This window comes from Amborella trichopoda, chromosome 9 (genome assembly GCF_054954075.1).
Source record: "Amborella trichopoda isolate Santa Cruz 75 chromosome 9, AtrichopodaSantaCruz75HAP2 v2.0, whole genome shotgun sequence".
Classification (NCBI taxonomy): Eukaryota; Viridiplantae; Streptophyta; class Magnoliopsida; order Amborellales; family Amborellaceae; genus Amborella; species Amborella trichopoda.
The window spans coordinates 8,100,547-8,120,034 of record NC_142344.1 but is presented as its reverse complement, the minus strand read 5'-3'; the positions used below and the strand labels follow the sequence as shown (position 1 = coordinate 8,120,034).

The window sequence follows — 19,488 nt, the reverse complement described above, 5'->3', positions numbered from 1 at the left end:
TAGTAGGAATTATCAATTTGATTGGGTCTATTGTAGATAATTGTGATGTAATGTGCCATACATACTAAATAGTTTTTGTCCTTAAAGTTGTTCATGCTTTGGATTTATTTCGAAGTTAAAATGAATACACGGATGCATTGTGCATTTCTTTTGTCATGAATTGCTATGACTTTCGCTTCCCTTATGCAAACTTTGGCACTGTCAGATCATCATCATCCGAGCCTTATTCAAACTATTTGGGGTTTGCTACACAAATCATGTTCCACCGTTCCGCTCTATCAAGGGCCATACCTTCAATCAAATAATTAATTATAAAAGAAGGCTGTAGTATTATGCTCTTGTATCTGTTTTTGTTGCTAATTTTAAAATATTGTTTGTTGTAAATTTCACTGCATGCAGATTTGTTATTCATAATATATATATGTTTGTATATATATGTACTCAAACTTTGTGATGCATCATAGTCCTCAATATGCTAGAATTTTTCCATTTGTTCTTGTTAAATTCCATTTTTTGTTCCTTCATGTGTTGCACGCCTTGGCATTTGCATCTGCAGGTTGAGAAAAATGTGTTTGTTGTTTTCTATTCTGGGGAAAGAGCGAAGATGAAAATTCTAAAGATATGTGAAGCTTTTGGTGCAAACCGTTATCCATTCCCAGAGGACTTTGGTAAACAAAGGCAGATGATTGGGGAGGTATGCCATTTCATTTTTATCACATAGCACTGCCAATTTTATCAATTAGATGAAGGTTCAAAAAGCCTCAGGTCTTCTCCTGTTGGATGTTTTTGACGCTAAGATTCTGCTTGTCGTCTGCATCATGGAGCTCCTAGTCATTGCATGTGAAACCACCATAAAATATGGGTTTACCGATTTTTATTCATCTTGTAATTAGTGTTTTAAATTGTGGGATGTGGAGCTGATGCAGTCGGGGTCCAATGCAGCTATGCAGCTCGATGGGGCCGTGCCGTGATGAGAGTGGATCACCTCTAATGCAGTCAATAAATTTAAATATTTTAAAAATATAAAAATATAATAATGCATAAAAAAAACATAAATGCGATTTATGTGATATTAGGTATTTTAATTATTCAATATATATTAGTTGTCTTAAACCTTGAGTCCCCTGATAGCCTGATAAAGAGTAATAGGGCTTGTTGTTCCAACTTCTAATCTTTGATGGTTCAAATGTCTGACACAAATTTTTTTTTTTGAAGAAATGTCTAATACAATAATTAACATATAAAACAAAGCACTCCATTCCATCTCATATAAAATATCCAAAATTCCAATTTTTAGAGTTTAAATTCCAAAGAGGTAAAAGAAGAACGTTTTGACATGTAAAAGAAAAAGATAATTATCTCTCAACTCTCAATAAGACAAGTTATCAAATAGTTGAATTTCTTCTAGTCTCATTTTGTTCTTTTCTTTTGCTTTTCCTTGGCTATCTATGTATGCCCTAATCTCTCTGGCAATCTCATCGGTTGCTTGTGGACATGCTTTAGCGATCCTGGTAATACCAAACTGACTAGGTGTTCTGTTTGCTGGAAAATACTACCCCCCCGCCCCTCTCCCTCTATGTATAAGCATTCTCACAGAGAGTGCAGATAGAACAATATCAATCTTTAGGGTTTCTGAGGTTAGCATATTCCATACTGCATTCTTGTTACTTCATGATGATTTTACACATTGCCCCAAAAAAAGTATTAGGAGATGAAAAACTTGCCAAACAACCCAAAGAAACTTTGATGCAGGTGACGCGGCCGCATTTGTGGTTGATACGCTACATGTGCAGGTGTATCACATTTTTCTGTGTCGCTGGCCGCATAATGTATTATGAGGCCATAGTTTAAAATAATGCTTGTACTCCTGACAGATTCCATTAACTTTATGTTCTCTAATGTTTGCTATTAAGTGATAATATACTAGGATTGTTTAACCAGTTATATTCTTATCCTCACGTTGTCAATATTTTTTGAAATAAATTTGATAAAAAAGATATCTAAGGAAGCAAAATTACAAAGAAAGAAAAGCAAATTGTGGTCAGTCTTATGGTAATTTAGTGTTCACCAACCTCTCCCTTAGGCACCCAACATTTGCTAGGTTCTGGTATGTAGTTTTCTCACCTAGGTTTGTAGACTATCTCTTCCATATGTGCTGAAGCCAAAAGGATTGGGGTTTCTTTATGTAGTTGCATGAACCTTGTATATACGCTGCATTATCTGTAACATTCCCTAGGGTTCCATTTGGACAATCATTAATTTGCTTGTTCTTGTTCCTAGTTCTCACTCCCAGTCCCAAGGATGTTTCTTATGCACTTTTTTAAATTTCTGCATGAGTTCCACTCAAATTTCAATGGAGATTAGGCATTCTTACTCCTCGAGAATGAATGATCTCAATAATTCTCAAACAAAGGTGTAAATTCCCATGTATGTAGGATCTGTGCCTCAGCCCATGTTGAATTCTCCATGTGAACAGACATAACCTTACGTATCACCTTTATGTTGCAATGTTTTTTTATTCCTTTTGGAGCATCTATGCAGAATAGAATCTAGACATCTCAGCATTTGGGGAAATCTATTCAGTTTGTTGCATGATTTTTGTCTATGAGATGCCAAATCATGGTCGTAAATATTGGATCGTGATATCTTCTGAGGAATTTTTTGAAGCTTCTATGTGAAGGCTTTCATTGAATGGTTTAGTGGACATTGTTTATGTTATGATTTAGACATCTATGGATGTGATAATTGTTTCCTTCCAATGATTTTAAATGTGTACATGTATGTGGACATCTCTAACAAAAAACCCCTTTGATTTCATCAATTCTGTTCCTCTTTCTACTTCCTCTACAAACTTGGCATTGTCCAAGTAGCTTGGAGAAGTGCCGGAATAGTTCCCCATGTTCTTTGTGCACAGTCAAAATATAGTATATGGTCTACTGCGTCCACTTTCACCTTCTAAATAATGATCTTGGTTGTATACTGACCTGGTGTTGGAGAGTATCCATGACAACTTTATCAGAGGCTTACCCTTGGGAGCCAAACTTGTTGGCAAGGTGAATGGGATCTTGAGTATGAAGCAAGGGGCTTAAACATGGGAACTACCTGTGGACGACAGTACTTGGGATCTGGATTGCCAGCTGAGTTTAAGGATTTGGCTTTTCAAGGGCTAACCACCTATGAGTGACTCAGCTACCGGTCTCGGTTTCTATTCCTACCAATGCTAACCCCTTTCAAAAACTACTGATGGTTTCAAAAATTGCTAACCCACTACTAACAACTAATGTTTTTCCATCAAAAAAAATAATAATAATAATGTGAAAAAAAAAGAAGAAAAAAAAACACTACATAATATGGTTGTTGGAAGTTAGAAATGTCTTATGTGAATTTTTAGTCCCCATATTAATTTTTTTCTTTTCTTTTAGTGCAAAATTCTAGAGCTTCTTGATTTTTAATTTTTCTGTTCTTTTGATATTTTAAAGTTATGTGAAGTTCTAAGTCAAATTCTTTTTACTGGAATTCAAAATCAGATCCATATTCTTTCCGTACTTCTGCGACAAATTACTAGCACTTCCATTATAGCTGTATCTTGCTTCAAAATAATAATAATCTGTCATAATTTTGACATCAGGTTTCTGGAAAAACAATGGACCTCAAAACTACCATTGATATTGGGTTGCGGCACCGGAACAATGTGTTGGAGATCATTAGCTATCAATTTGAGCAGTGGAACATTTTGGTATGTTTTTTTTGTCTTTGTGAATTTCATTAAATTTTGTAATTTGTTTCACTAGTTCCATGAGGCAAATTACAAAAATACATGGTAAACAATAGTTCTTGAATGGTATGATAAACAAAAAAAGTGTTCTCTTGAAAGGTGCTGAGAAACATGTACTTTTGCAAGGATATTCTCATTATCATTTCTTTTGTGACTCAGGTGAGAAAGGAGAAAGCTGTTTTTCACACGCTGAACATGCTCAGCATGGATGTCACAAAGAAGTGTCTTGTTGCAGAGGGTTGGAGTCCTGTATTTGCAAAGTCTCAAGTATGCTTAGTTCACTATGCTGGGTTGACTGTTTCGCATTTGGATTGCATATTATATATATTTTTTACATTAGTTTCAAATTTCATTTTCTCTTAGTTTGAGCAAGTTAGCCGGATCCTTACTTGTTGCTGTCCTCATAATTGATTGATTTCTGCAGATTCAAGGTACACTGCAGCGTGCAACCCGTGATAGTAATTCACAGGTTGGAGCTATATTCCAAGTATTGCGTACAAAAGAATCTCCGCCAACATATTTTAGAGCCAACAAATTTACTTCTGCTTTTCAAGAAATTGTTGATGCTTATGGGTGAGTTTTGCTTTCTCTCTCTCTCTACTTGATACTATTTGATTTGCTTGGATGTGTTGTCTGACACTATTTCTTTGTTAAGACATTATGCTTTTCTTGTTCAATTTGATGATCTGCACTTATTACAGATTTCTTGTTTCATTGGGCATAAAGCCTTCATCTCTTGCATGGGAAAGAGGGCTGCTCTATTTTGTTCGTCTCTTTTGCTTGATAACTGAATTTTGTCTAATGTAATACTATGACAGACTCAGAGCAATTATTGCAATAGGTTGCAGTAGTATGTGGTATCTGTACCATAGTTAGCAAATCACCGGTTATTCATCGATTTTTTCAAAAAAATCGGCGGTTTTTATGTAAAACGTTTTAAACTACGACTTTTTGAAAAAGTCGGGAAAAAATCACATAGTTTTCGTTAAAACGTTTAAAATGCATTTTTTCATAACACGATTTAAATTAGGCCAAAAAATCGTATCTTTTTTTACCCTTACGTATAAATTTTTTTTGAAAGATATATATATATATATATATAATTTTTTTTTCCTGTTTCCTGTATTGCAGCCATTGCTATGCTTTTGAAAAAAAATATTATTTAAAAAAAAATAGAAATTTTTATCCCCTGTTCTTCAAAGCCAGTTGCAGATTGAAGGTATGAATTTTTTTTTTCCCTTTTTTTAAAAAAGTTAAAAAAATAGATGCAGATTGCAGTTGTTATTATGGAAAATCATTGTGTAAATGAAATACTGTTTATAGCAAATCATTTTGTAAAGTAAATCATTGTGTAAAGACAAGCATATACATGCGGATTTCTGTGATTATTTGTGATAATTGTTTTTATGAAAACACTGTTTGTGGCACAAATTAGAGCTCAAAACATAGCCTTTTACTGATGACAGAAATTAGAGCTCAAAACATAGTCTTTTACTGACGAATGAGAAGCAGAGAGTGTGACTAAGGACCAAGTAATCAATATTTTGAACTGTAAACTTACAAGAGCAAGCAATTGTACGTACCGGATTAGTTCCCCAAACCTAATCCTTCAGTTCTGCTTCTTGTTTCCCAAAGAAAATGAAAAACCCTCTTCCTTTTCTCCCTCTAAAAATTAGTTTGGGCCTCTTCACAAACTCTTTACAAATTTAGGGCTTTCTCTCAAACAACATCCTAAATTATAGAGACAAACCCTCTTCAAACTATCCCAAATCAGTATCCCATTTTCCTTTTCTCTCTCTGAAAATCAGTTAGGGTGTCTTCCATTAGGGTTTGTGAAGTCTCTTCCTTCTTCTCTCTATAAACCCTAATGGCAGGGTTTGTGAAGCTTCTTCGTTCTTCTCTCTGTAAACCCTAAAGGCAGGGTTTGTGAAGCTTCTTCCTTCTTCTCTCTATAAACTCTAATGGCTATAAGCCCAAAAATCAGTTAGGCCATCTTCCATTAGGGTTAGTGAAGCTTCTTCGTTCTTCTCTCTGTAAAACCTAATGGCAGGGTTTGTGAAGCTTCTTCTTTCTTCTCTCTGTAAACCCTTCTCTCTATAAGCCCTAATGGGTCCTATTTTCTTCTCTTCTTCCTTCTTCTCCCTCTAAACCGTAAACACAGAGATGTAAAACCCAAATTTCTACGAGCCTCTTTTTAATTAAAGAAATTTATAAAACTTTAACCATAGTTATGGAGTGACCATAGTCACCATACTACAGTTTAATAATTGTAATGAGAAAACAAAAATCGTGTTTTCTTTACCTGCTAAGTAGGTGTGATGTTTAAGCATTTAATGAATAAATTTATATAACTATATTTGTCACCATACCATGGTTAAAATATTTAATGAATAAATTTGTATAGTATATTTGTTTTTGGTATATAATAAGTAGGTGTGATGTTTCTTAAAGTATTTATTGGGTAGATTGATATGGTACATTTTTTTGGGTATATACTAGTTAATTATATATTTAATATTAGATGATTCGATAAGAGTCACGAGGCATCTAAATTAATTGACTTAATTATATTAGTATAATGAACTTTTTATGGATGAATTAGTTATTGATGGCATTGACATAAATTTTATTTTTTAGAATTTCAAAATTTCTAATATTATAAACTTATCCGATTTTTTGACTCGCTTTTTTGAGCCTAATCCGATATATTAGCGATATCTTTATATGAAGTATTTTTGCCGATCCGTATTTTTTACCCAATTTTTTCATCCGATTTTTAAAATAAAAATGATTTGTTTTCGATTTTATGGTGAGCGGATTTATTGATAGTCCCCGACTTGCTATTTATGGTCTGTACGTGTTGCCATTTAAATAAGGTGTTGGGGTTATGATGCAGGGAGAAAATAATATGGGAACAATAAAAATAAAAAAATAAAAAGTTGAGAGAATATATCCTCTCTCAAGGTCTGCAAGAGAATCCACCTCAAAAACAATCTTTTCACAAGACCAAATTTTATTCAATTCCCATTCACTATGATCTTTACAATAGGGACTTCTTCCCTTTAAATAGACTTTACAGAAAAATAAACGAATAAAAAAATCCACAATAAATAAACTCTCTTATCTCTCTAAAAATCTCGTACCATTTTCCCTTATCTCTTTTTCTCTCCAATTTCCACATAAATCTCCTCCCTATCTCCTCGCATGCTATCTCCCTAATTTCTCTCTTCATCTCACCAACTTCCGCCAAATAGCTCCCTCATTCTCACATGATCTCCGATTATTCCTAATCTATGGCACAAAATCCTCCCGCTTAACAATACGTACCAAAATCCTCCCTCCCTTAATTATCCCAGCTCACTTCCTATTCTTAAGAAAAATAAACAAAATAAAAATAAAAAAATAATAATAAAACCCTAATTTTATTTGCATCAGGTTCTCAACGAAAAGCTTGTTCCTCGAACTCCTTTTCTGACAAGAGAATTGACGTTTTAATTTCTTTATTCTTCATATGGAGCAGTGATTGGAGTATAACTGTCATTTGACTTGGGACATTGTGCTTTTGGCTGTAACTCTTAACAACTGGATTTCAAGTGTTGGAGAAGATTACATTGTTGTATTAGGGTGGAACTAATTGCCACTTTATTGTCCAATTAGATACCCTACCAGGTGCAACTTTGCAGGATAGCATTTCTATTCCTGATGCCCAACTTGTCTCAGCAATCTCCGTACTAGTTTGTCTTCCACAAGCTTATATGGTGACTGAAATGGGCACTTCTTAGGGCCTTTTTGGCTAATGAAACCTATCGTTCTTTCTTGGTAAAGTGGAATGTGGTTGGATATATTGGATGTCCCCTAGGTTATTGAGATGGAGGCACTGCCATTTATTCAAACTTCATGGAGAATTCTCTTTAAATAAACTATAGGAGGTGGTTATCCACCCAGCACAGTCGTTCCTAAAGCCTATTTTTGATGGATTCATCTGAGACACTGTTGGCAGGGCAGAAAGTGAGTGCTAAGTGAAATACTTCTCTTGTACTGTCTGGGTTTTTTTGATATCGGATTCCACTGTGGCTGTGAGGCTGGTTCCACTTAAATGTGTCTTCTCTCTCTTATTTTTCTTTTTATTGTTTTAATTGTGTATCTTCTCTAATGTCAGTTGATCAAGAGGAATGGCCTTAGATATTAACCTTTAGCCTTGGTTCCTTGTAGATTCTTTGGCAGGTATTCTTAATGTCTTAGGGTTCCTTTTCTTTCAAGATAAACATGGAATCAAACTGATGACATTAATCCTAACAAATTGCTCCATACCACCATTTAAAATTTTAGGACATGGGCCACGTGTATTTCTCTCTCTCCCTCTCTCTCGATAAGTAGATATGTATCGGTAGTTATGAGTTATGGTGGGACTGTGGGAGATCTTCTCTCTCTATGTCGGTAGTTATCTTAATGGGAGGTTATGAGTAGTGGTAGGTGGTTATTGTTTCACGTGGCTAGTAATGGGGTTGTTTTGGTGGTTAAGGCATTTAAAAAGGCACAACCTAATGGAATGAAACACCCCTTTGAGTTTGATTTTATCTCTCTAAGTTTGTTCTTATTCAAAAAAAAAAAAATGTTTATAAAAGAGTGTTAGCTGCATCAAGGACAAGGGAGGTAATTTGGGAGGCCTTCTATGGCCTGTGGGCCATAGCATCCTCACTCTAATATTTATTTTTTTGTATTTATCTTGTTTATTTATAGTCCTTCCTTGAGTTTTATTAAACTAGTGAGTGTTTTTACATTGTAGTAATAGCTTTAAATAAAACTTGAGGAAGGACTATAAATAAACAAGATAAATACAAAAAGATGAATATTTTAGTGAGGATTCTGTGGCACACAGGCCATAGCAGTCTTCCTAAATTACCTTACTTGTACTTGCTGTTGCTAACACTCTTTATTAAACAAAGTTCTTTTTTTAGAATAAGCATAAACTTAGAGAGATAAACTCAAACTCAAAGGTGCATTCCATTCTATTAGGTTGTGCCTTTTTAAAGGCCTTACAAATAGTTTTAAAAACCACCCTCCACTACTCATAAGCTCCTATTAAGATAACTACTCACATTGAGAGAGAGAGAACATAACTCCCACTGTAACTCATAACTACTAATACAAATCTACTATGAGAGAGAGAGAGAGAGATACACGTGGCCCATCTCTTAAAATTTTGCATCACATTTCAACACTCCCTTTGATGCAAAATCCCCTTTTTGTTGAATTGTCCGTATAAGATTTTCAATAATATGTTGAAGATTTGTCAACATTTTCAAAATAACAATAAAATAAAATTGTGAAGATCATTACCTTCTTTTGTGCGCACACTTGGGTTTCAAGACTTTCAATGTATTTCTTCATTTGATAAATTTCTTCTTCTCTTGCAATCTTCATGTTTGATTCTTTATCATGTTCAATTTCAATAATTTTCTTCTTTTTCAATAATTGCAGTATGACAAAATGGGCTGCACTATGTTTAACTTCTTTTTTGTATCCATAAGAAATCCCAAAAATTCTCTTTCTCCGACTTCCATCTTATAAACAAAAATAGGACAATGATCGGGTCTCTTCTTAATAATTTTGTAAATAGGTTGTTCAATCTTTTTCTTTTGACAAAATTCATGCAACTTGCTTTTGGGAGTAGAAGTTGCCATGTGTACTTGATGTGTTTTCTACACAAGATTGCAACATTAGTTTTCTCTTTAATTTTTTTTTTTAAAATATATATTTTTATTCCTTCTTTTGGCATCCTCATGCCTTCTCATGGAATAACACTCTAGGACTATGGTCCTTTACAAAAGACATTTTTCTATACCTTCGCTAGGCACCCTCATACCATGGAACGCTAGGAGAACTGTCCTTTTTCTCTCTCAAAAATTATTTTGTCCTATGCCTTTACTTGGGCATCTTCATGCCTTTCCACGGCATGACATACTAGGACTACAGTCAAAAATCATTTTTCCTATGTCTATACTAGGTATAGATTACCCATGGGAACTATTCATATTTTTCATTTATACATTATTTTTTCTCCCTTTTCCGGAATTTCATATTTAAAAACTTTTGCATTACACCAACATCAAGAACTTTCCCCTTTGACATTCAGTTTTTAAAAGAATAATAAAACTCCTTTTAAGCACTGCATTTAAGAATTTTCTTTTTCTTTTTCTTCTTTTATTGGAAAATTCTTTAGCATTATTTCGATCAAGACCCAAAATTTTCTCTTAAAAAAAACCCATTATTTTTTATATTTCCAAGATAATCGAACCATCAGCTCTGAGACCCATATATGAGGTTTGTAAACTAATTGAAAAGTCTATAAATCGGCACAAGTTAATGGAATGACTGTGCATACCTTTGAGTTGGTGTTTATCCATCTAATCTTGTTTTTGTTAAGGATTACAAGTGAGGTAATTTAGGATTGCTATGACCTTTGGGCCATAGTATCCTCACTTTAATATTTATCTTTGTATAGTTATCTTGTTTATGTCTAGTCCCTGTCCCTCCTTGAGTTTTATTAAACTTGAGTTTTTATTAAAGTTGAGAATGTTTTTTTCATTGTAGCAAAAGCTATGCATTTTAAAAAAAAAACCAACATTTTGTATCAAACATTATGTGACTTCCATTTTGGAGTAACTACCCACTACAACGTAACTTCCTACTTAAAAATAACTTCCCACATTCATTTAGAGAGAGAGAGAGAGAGAGAGAGAGAGAGAGAGAGAGAGAGAGGATAACTACAACCCCAAATTCATAACTACCAACATGACTTCACGTGGAGAGCAATAGGAGATTTTTACAAGGATTCACACAACTTCATCTTCTTAAAATTTTGCTTCAATACTCCCCCTTGATGCAAAATCTCTTTCTTGTTGAATGGGGCCATACAAGATGTAGAATAATATTGTTAAGATTTTTATTTTCCTTCTTAATGCAAACAATGCGGCTTAAAGACTTTCAAATGTGCTCCTTCATTTGAGAAATTTGTTCTTCTCTTGCAATTTGCGTAATTTCTTCATCATCATCTTCAATTTCAATAATTTCATTCCTCTTTGCCAATTGCAATATGGTAAAATGAGTTGTAATTTGTTTGGTTTCTCTTTTTGTATTCATAGGAAATCCTGAAAAATTTTCTTCCTCCAACTTCTAATTCGCAAATAAAAAACAAACTGTGATTGAATCCCTCCTTAAATTTTTTGTAAACTAGTTCTTCAATCTTTTACTTTTGGCAAAATTCATGCAACTTATGTTTTAGAGTAGAATTTGCTTGTGTTCTTGATGTTTTTTCTAGAATATTACAACAATTAGTTTTCTTTTTAATTTTTTTAAAAACAAATTTTCTATGTCTTCACTTGGCATCCTCATGCCTTGTCATGGTATGACATACTAGGACTACGGTCCTTTTCAAAAAACATTTTTCTATGCCTTCACTAGGCACCCTCATGCCTTTACATAGCATGATACACTAGAACTATGGTCCTTTTCTAAAGAAACATTTTTTCCTATGTCTTTTACTAGGCATGGATTACTCTTGAGGACTACCCATGTCCCCATTTTCTAAAACTCTTTTGCAAAGACTTCAAGAGCTCTTCCTTTTTGCTTTCCTTTATCTATATATATATATATATATATATATATATATATATATATATATGTGGGAGTCACTGCTGTACGTCCATACGCGAATGGCCCAGATTGAATATGGGTCATTTTGTGGCCAATCTGACGCTAGTGTTTGAATTTTATTTTATTTTTACAAATCCAAATCACGTAAAATTTTAGGTGTGTTCTTCTCATCAATGCGGACCTAATAAAAATGAAAAAAAAAAATTGACCAAAATCCCCCCCGAAACTTTTTGGGGGTATTTTGTTCAATTTATTTCATGTAATTTTTTTTTTTGATATTTTTCATAGATTCGCCTATTTTTGAGGTATACACGCCTAAATTTCAAGTGATTTGGATTTGTAGAAAAAAAATTAAAATTCAAAGACTATTGGACATCCGTGATCGTCAGATCGGCCCAGATTTAATCTGGGCTGTGGGTGTTTACTGTAGCAGTATGCACCTTGGCGCACAACATCTTTTCCCTATATATATATAAATCGCATTTAAGAATTTCCTTTTTCTTCCCTTTTTTTTTCTATTATAAAATCACTTCGTATTATTTTGAACAAGACCCAAACATTTTCTTTTCAAAAAAATACCCATATGACCCCAATTTTTGTCAAGTCTTTTTTAAATATTTTGAACAAGACCCAAACATTTTCTTTTAAAAAAAATACCCATATGACTCCAATTTTTGTCAATTCTTTTTTAAAATATTCCCAATATATTCAAACCATCCTCTCTAATGCCAAGTATTCGTTTTTTTGAAAATATATAGTTATTGCTACAATGTAAAAGCACTCACAAGTCTAATAAAACTCAAGTAACCAACCATTACTGAGACACTGTTGGCAGGGCAGAAAAATGGTTGTTGAGAGTGACAAATGAGATACTTCTCTTGCACTGTTTGGGTTTTTTTTTATATCGGATTCCACTGTGGCTGTGAGGCTGGGTTCCACTTAAATAGTTGTCTTCTCTCCTTTCTTTTTCTTTTTTATTGTTTTAATTGTGTGTGAATCATTGTTTCCTTGTAGATTCTTTGCAGGTATTCTTTAATGTCTTGGGGTGCCCTTTCTTTCGAGATAAACATGGAACTAAACTCATGACATTAATTCTGACATGGAATTAAACTCATGACATTAATCCTGACAAATTGCTCCGTACCACAGGCTATTTGTTTTATCTATGAGGCGAATAGGTCGCAAGTTGGCTCTCCAACCCGGATGTCTTGACCACTGTATTTTATTTGGAAATATTCCTTGGATTGGTGTCTCAAGCGGCCAACAGTAATATCTATAAGTTAGAGTAAAAAGTATACCTTTCAGTTAGTTCTCGTGAAAAATAAATGATCATTTCAACTTGCCATTTCCCCTGCTATTGTTCAGTTTCAATGTTAAGCATTGACAGCCAGTTTCAGACGGGCTTATTCACTTAATGGAAGAAACTTTGAGGTTGGTGAAAGCATGTTAGTCATTGTTGTCCTCTTATGAAGCAATGTCAGGAATTGGGATGAGTTGTTTTTTTGTTGGAGTATTAAAAGAGCATATGATCCTTGAAAACAAAATATTACTTTTGTGTGAAACCTTGTTCTTTTTTTATCCATATAACCATTTCCTTTTTAAGATTTTCTTGTCCAAAAAAGTCTTCGGCAAAAAGAAAAGAAATTTTTTTTTCGACATGCTCAGGTACATTGCTGAACAGAATATCTATGATTATTATCTTTCCTGGGCACCTGGCTTGTGGCTCCTCACTTCCCATGTGGAGCTTTTTGTAACACTTAGCAAATAGACTGCGATCATTTCACAAAATAATGTTTTTCCTGCGAAGGGACATAAGAACGTTGTTGTTTTCATGCAGAAACCAAATACAGCTACAGTGATAAACAAACAAATCTGTGGTTGTCTGGAACTGAAACCTCATTCTGCTCTGACTACATCCCAATTTGTTGAATTGTCTTTTATTGAGTTTCCTTCACATAACTAAGATGAAACTACCATACAAAACACATGATTTAAAGGTGCATTGAGAGCATAAATTGTATTCCCTTTCCTGCATGGTTTTATCAGAAGGTGTCAAAGGACTATATCAAAGCACAAAAACCGCAACAGATGCCTTTTATTTTTATCTTAGTAATTAGAACTTGGACTGCTATGTCTTAACTCTTCGATTACATGGGAGGTGTCTCACCAATAGCAACCATACTACTACATGCACAACTCTGTGCTGGGAAACTTGTAGTTGACTTCGATGATGGGGAGAATCTCATGTGTCTTGGTCACTTCATATAGTCCATAAGGTTCTATTAAGATCAACTGGATATGCTGCAATCCATAAATGACAAATTTCATCTGGGGATTGATAATTGTTCAGGTTAAGCTTCCAAACCCTTTCTTACTGTTTGGAAACTGCAATTCAATGTGCTTGTTCTTTACCGTAGAGGCTTTTCATGCAGTATGTTATCTGATTGATTTACTGCTTGGATCAGATTTTGTCTTTTGGAATCAATGTAAATACTAGACATTTTAGTTTTTTGTTTTTGATGAAGTGCTGAGATTTATCTGTGTCGTATATTTTTTCTACTTAAAAATTTATGCGAGTTTTCGATGTAGTTTCACATAAGAACATGAGATTAAGTTTCAAGACACAAGCACCTAATGATGTGCTTCCTTTACAGTGTTGCTCGGTATCAAGAAGCAAACCCTGGCGTGTACACAATTGTTACTTTCCCTTTTCTCTTCGCAGTCATGTTTGGGGACTGGGGTCATGGTATCTGCTTACTACTTGCAGCATTAATTCTCGTATTCAAAGAAAAGAAACTTTCAAGTCAGGTAAACTCTTGCCTTTCAAAATAGCTTTTTTTACTGCTTGTGGGTAATTTATGTAAGTAAATTGAATTGCATCTAGAAAGAATTTCCTTGAGACTTTTGTCCACTATTTTAAGCCATTTTATAAGTTTCAGTTTCAGTCATTGTATATCTAATGTGCAACGTTCGAGCTCTTTATCCTACGAGCTGTGCAATTTTAAATTATGTTGTGTGGTTAAATGCTTTCAAAAGTTTCTATTTTCCGATATTAATCTTACAATGCAGTGATTGGACCTTGTCATTGAAGGTGGTCTTATCTTTCAGTCTTACATACACTATCATTTTCCCCTACACTATATCATTTTCCCCTCTAGTTAATGTTCCATACCTCAATCTGTTGTTCAACTGTTTAGTAGTTTCTAGATGATTTAAATGCACATATTACAACCCGCCACCTCTAGCTGTTTTATAATATAGCCATGTAAACAATATTATGATTCTTTATATAGGCTGCCTGATTAGCCCAAGCAGGCTTACCGGCTTATCCCAACATTTTTCAGCCGTATTATTGGTCCATCCATGGTGGGTACACTTCCTATTTCCTCGGCCTCTACCTCAACCTCCCCCTGAATCAAGGCCAATCCTCTATTACCACCACTACGGTTCTTACTGTCACCTCTGCCCATTGTGGAAGTCAAGGCAAATCCATCACTCATACTGGCACTAGATATAGTAACCGTTGAAGATGTGAGTACACATTGTTGAGAGAGGGAAGTTCACTACTAGCTAAGATCTGGGCACAAAGAGCATGATACTCAGAACTAAGGCCAGACAAGAATTTTGCAACACTAAATTCTTCTCTTTGCTTCTTTAGAAGCTCCATGTCATTTGACAGAGGGTGACGCATGTTTAACGCAACCCACGTACCTCGAAGAGTGTTGTAATAGTCACTGAGACTCTTGTCGCCATGTTCTCAAACGAACATGCTCTCATAGAGTTGATAAATTCAAAAAATATTTTCATCAGAAGAGTACATCTCATGTACGGCCTCCCACACTTCCTTGGAAGTATTTAAAAACATGACATTAGCCCTCACATGGGGTTCCATACTAATTCCATAACCAAGTCATAATTTGATAGTTTTCCTTTAATCACTCTTCAAACCCATTATCTGATTCTTTTGGCCCATCTTTAGTCAGAAACTTCGTCTGTCCCTTTGCACCTAGAAATACCTTTATAGACTGGGCTCATAAGAGGTAATTAGGCCTATTTAATTTCTCAGTAATTGCTGTAATTCCTATAATGTCACTAATGGTGGGAATTCCAAGGTTCCTATAATGTCAATACTTTCTTCAGCCATAATGTAAAGATGATAAAACACAAAAAAGTATCTAAAAGTATATCAGGATGAGCACAATTAGGAGCCCTAAAACACTAAATTGAATTTTATAAATTCGCTATATCACAAAAGTAGCAGTTTGCAAGGCAAACTACTGCGCATATAACAATTTTCGATTACTTATGAAGAGAACTTTTCATTTAGGCATCGATGATCCCCAACGGGACTCCTATTGCTTCGCCACACGCTTTGAGACATTTCAGCAGCTTTTCCTCTCGTTTTGCACATCCAAGAGAGGAAACTTCAGCAACATAAACATTCACAGCATGTGCAGGCCATCATATTGGCCCTGCACACAAAAATTATGGAACGTTGCCTAGGTATTGCACCTAGAAATACCTTTAGAGTAGAATATGGATATAAACGCCTATTACTTTGTAAATTATGAAACGTGATTTAATGGGCGTTTCAATGTTATCCAATAACCGTTATTTTGAATAAAAGACCTGTTATTTTCATTTGCATGTGTTTTGTTGCACCTGCTCATCACCCATTTCCAATATAACAGCTGCTCCTTGAACTTCTACTGTTCTGTTTTTTTTAATTTGTTTTGAATAGCTATACAATCCATGGGAACTCATTTGAAAAGAGACAATATAAGGAAGGGATTTACTCTCAATTTCACATCAATTTCACACTTTTTTAGATAAGCCAAACATTGAAATCCTACAATGAGATCCACTTCAATTGATTTTGCATGGGCATATCTTTTATTTTTATTTATTTTTATTTATTTATTTTGGGTGATGTGTGCTTAAGCATGTTTTATACTATATGGATTGGCAAGAACATATTAATTTAGGTTAATGATGGGTGCTTAAGCATGTTTTTGCTTATAGCGACTTCCTTCTTTTGCACATAACTTGCTTCATTTGTGGTCATTCTCTTTCTGATTGTGATTGATGCATCTACTGTGTCACTATATGTTGCTTTAGTTTGTATTCAAAGTCCAATCCCCCACAACAAGGTATGAGCTTATTATGTTTTTGTTGACTAATAGAAACTCGGAGACATATTGGAAATGACATTTGGTGGGCGCTACGTCATCCTGATGATGTCATTGTTCTCTATTTACACTGGGTTGATTTACAATGAGTTCTTCTCAGTCCCTTTCAGTCTCTTTGGACGGTCTGCATATGAATGCCGGGAACCTTCGTGCAGGTGAAGATCGTTGACAAGTTTTTTCATTTTTCTAATTGATTTTCCGTGCTTTATCTACTGCCCCTAGTTTCCTTAGTCATGAATTGAATACCCACTTTCGTACAGTGATGCTTATACGGGAGGGTTAATCAAAGTCCGTGATGCTTATCCATTTGGGGTGGATCCTACGTGGCATGGCAGTCGAACTGAACTACCTTTTCTGAACTCCTTGAAGATGAAGATGTCAATACTTCTTGGTGTGGCCCAAATGAATCTCGGGATTGTGTTGAGTTACTTCAATGCGAGATTCTTTGGAAACTATGTCAATGTATGGTACGTTTAATTCTGGGATGCATATCCTAGATTGTAATTCCTCTCTCTCTCTCACACACACAGAGAGAGTGACACTTGAATTGCTCTTAATTCAGTTGTCTTTTACTGTTCTTTGCAGGTACCAGTTTGTCCCACAGATGATATTCTTGAACAGTCTATTTGGTTATCTCTCTGTATTGGTCATTGTGAAGTGGTGCACGGGTTCAACAGCTGATCTTTATCACATAATGATATACATGTTTTTAAGCCCAACTGATGATCTTGGTGAAAACCAACTGTTCTTTGGCCAGAAAACTCTTCAGGTGAGTTTTGCTTGCACTGTTTTCCACTATGCTTTTAATACCATGACACATGAGATTTACCTAATGCATTTGTTGTCTGGCCTTTACCAGCTTGTGTTGCTATTGCTGGCTCTAGTTTCTGTCCCATGGATGCTGTTCCCAAAGCCATTTATCCTGAAGAAGCAGTATGATGATGTATGTATGATTTGAACTTTGTTTTTTGGAAGGGGGCCGAGGAAACCATAGTCCATTGGGCTACAGCATATTATACTTCAAGAGCTGTGTGCACCATCTGTTCCTACTGATAGATGGATTGAGATTAACTTTTTGCAAGAGAATTTCCCTTTCGCTTTGGATATAGCCTTGTGGAGTATCATATGCAATTGTCCACTGGATTATGGTAATCTATTTCACCTTTTTGTGGATGTTTCCTCAATGATTGCTTAATTTGTGATGCAGAGGCACCGAGGTCACTCGTATGATGTGATTCCCACAACCGACCCTGATTCCTTTGAAATGGAGGCAGGTCATGATTCTCACGGTCATGAGGAGTTCGAGTTTAGTGAAGTATTTGTGCACCAACTAATTCATACCATTGAGTTTGTTCTCGGGGCAGTCTCCAATACTGCTTCATATCTTCGACTTTGGGCTCTCAGGTATGTTTATGCCTTTGTTTGGTGTTCTTTGCTTTTAATTGATTTGATCTCGACTGTGGTTTGATCATGCATTCATACTTTGCAGTCTCGCCCACTCAGAGCTTTCATCTGTGTTCTATGAAAAGGTTCTTATTCTTGCTTGGGGGTGAGTTTACTGTTGCTCAAGGTCCACCCTTCTTGTGTGATAAATTTATTATTGTACTTGGTTGCTACTTTTTGTGAATGCTGTTAACTAGGTGTTACGAATTTTGGTGTGAGGAACACTTCATGCAAATTCACAGCAGAAGGTGCCCCAAACTGGATTTGTTTATTAACAAACTGTGTTTGATGAATGCAGGTACAACAACATTTTCATACTTATCATTGGATTCATTGTGTTTGCTTTTGCAACCATTGGGGTGCTTCTTATCATGGAAACTCTCAGTGCATTCCTACATGCACTCCGGCTTCATTGGGTGGAGTTTCAGAACAAATTTTACGAAGGTGATGGGTACAAATTTTTGCCATTTGCGTTCTCTTTGCTTGGTGAAGAAGACGATTGATGCCCTCTGTCCATACCCTGTGATGCTTTGAGGATGGCTTTGTATGTTGTTGTTGTTGGGTATGTTTATGAAGAGATGAGGTGGTGAGCTATTTAACTTGTTCAGCGTGCAACTTCACATTTGCTCTCATCTCTTCATTTTTCCCATTCTTGTGATAAAAATAACCTTGAGGAATAAATCATGCAATTCTGCGCCGTGTGACGTTATTAGTTGATTATTTGCCGCTGTAATAATAGCAACCATGGAATTTCAAGGGATCGTCATGATCTCCTATGTTCTGTTGGTATCATCATTATGATTTATTTATTTTTTTCTTCACGTAGTAATAGAGTTCTCTCTCTTCTCTGTCTCACATAAATAAATAAATAATAAAATAAAAGAGAAAATTACAAAAAAAAAACACCCAAGGCCACACTATCTATGCAGCTTACTTCCAACCTAACATTTTCTCTCATTTTTTCCTCCAAAATAAACTTTATATGCAAATAGTTCTCAAGGTAAAAAGTTCACTTTTTTTAAGATGGAAATGTCTTTCCGGTACAAAAAATGTCATTTTAGTTAGATTTGATGTTGACTTTTAGACCCAATAGGAGTGTACAAGTGTTCGGTGCAACTATTCGATTATTCATTGCAACCCCCTAGCAACTATCGTACCGTTATATACAAAAATCATTAATATTTTTGTCAGATTTGATGTTGACTTTTGGATCCATTACAAAGATCATTTTGGAAATTTGATGTTGACTTTTGGACCCAGCACCTTGGAGTGCAGTGTTTGCAATTGTCGGGCTATCTTTTGCAATCGCCAGATTGCTTGTTCAGATATGATGTTGACTTTTAGATCTGTTATATACAAAAATCATTTTGGTCATTTGATGTTGACTTTTGGACCTAAGAACTCGGAGCGTAGTCTTTGCAACTG

General features: G+C 35.0%; 1 protein-coding gene across 1 annotated transcript in view; it reads left to right on the top strand.

Moving 5' to 3' along the window:
- The window catches only part of LOC18424128 (V-type proton ATPase subunit a3), a 28,049-nt gene extending 9,210 nt beyond the window's left edge, over positions 1-18,839 (top strand). Inside the window, exons 7-18 of the mRNA XM_006828722.4 lie at positions 557-694; positions 3,629-3,736; positions 3,935-4,042; positions 4,200-4,348; positions 14,086-14,239; positions 16,615-16,775; positions 16,881-17,087; positions 17,206-17,389; positions 17,480-17,563; positions 17,828-18,024; positions 18,110-18,169; positions 18,362-18,839. Coding sequence (XP_006828785.1) covers positions 557-694; positions 3,629-3,736; positions 3,935-4,042; positions 4,200-4,348; positions 14,086-14,239; positions 16,615-16,775; positions 16,881-17,087; positions 17,206-17,389; positions 17,480-17,563; positions 17,828-18,024; positions 18,110-18,169; positions 18,362-18,566 — 1,755 coding nt within the window. The 3' untranslated portion in view covers positions 18,567-18,839. The remainder of the gene's footprint in view (positions 1-556; positions 695-3,628; positions 3,737-3,934; positions 4,043-4,199; positions 4,349-14,085; positions 14,240-16,614; positions 16,776-16,880; positions 17,088-17,205; positions 17,390-17,479; positions 17,564-17,827; positions 18,025-18,109; positions 18,170-18,361) is intronic.
- Positions 18,840-19,488: the final 649 nt, after the last annotated feature.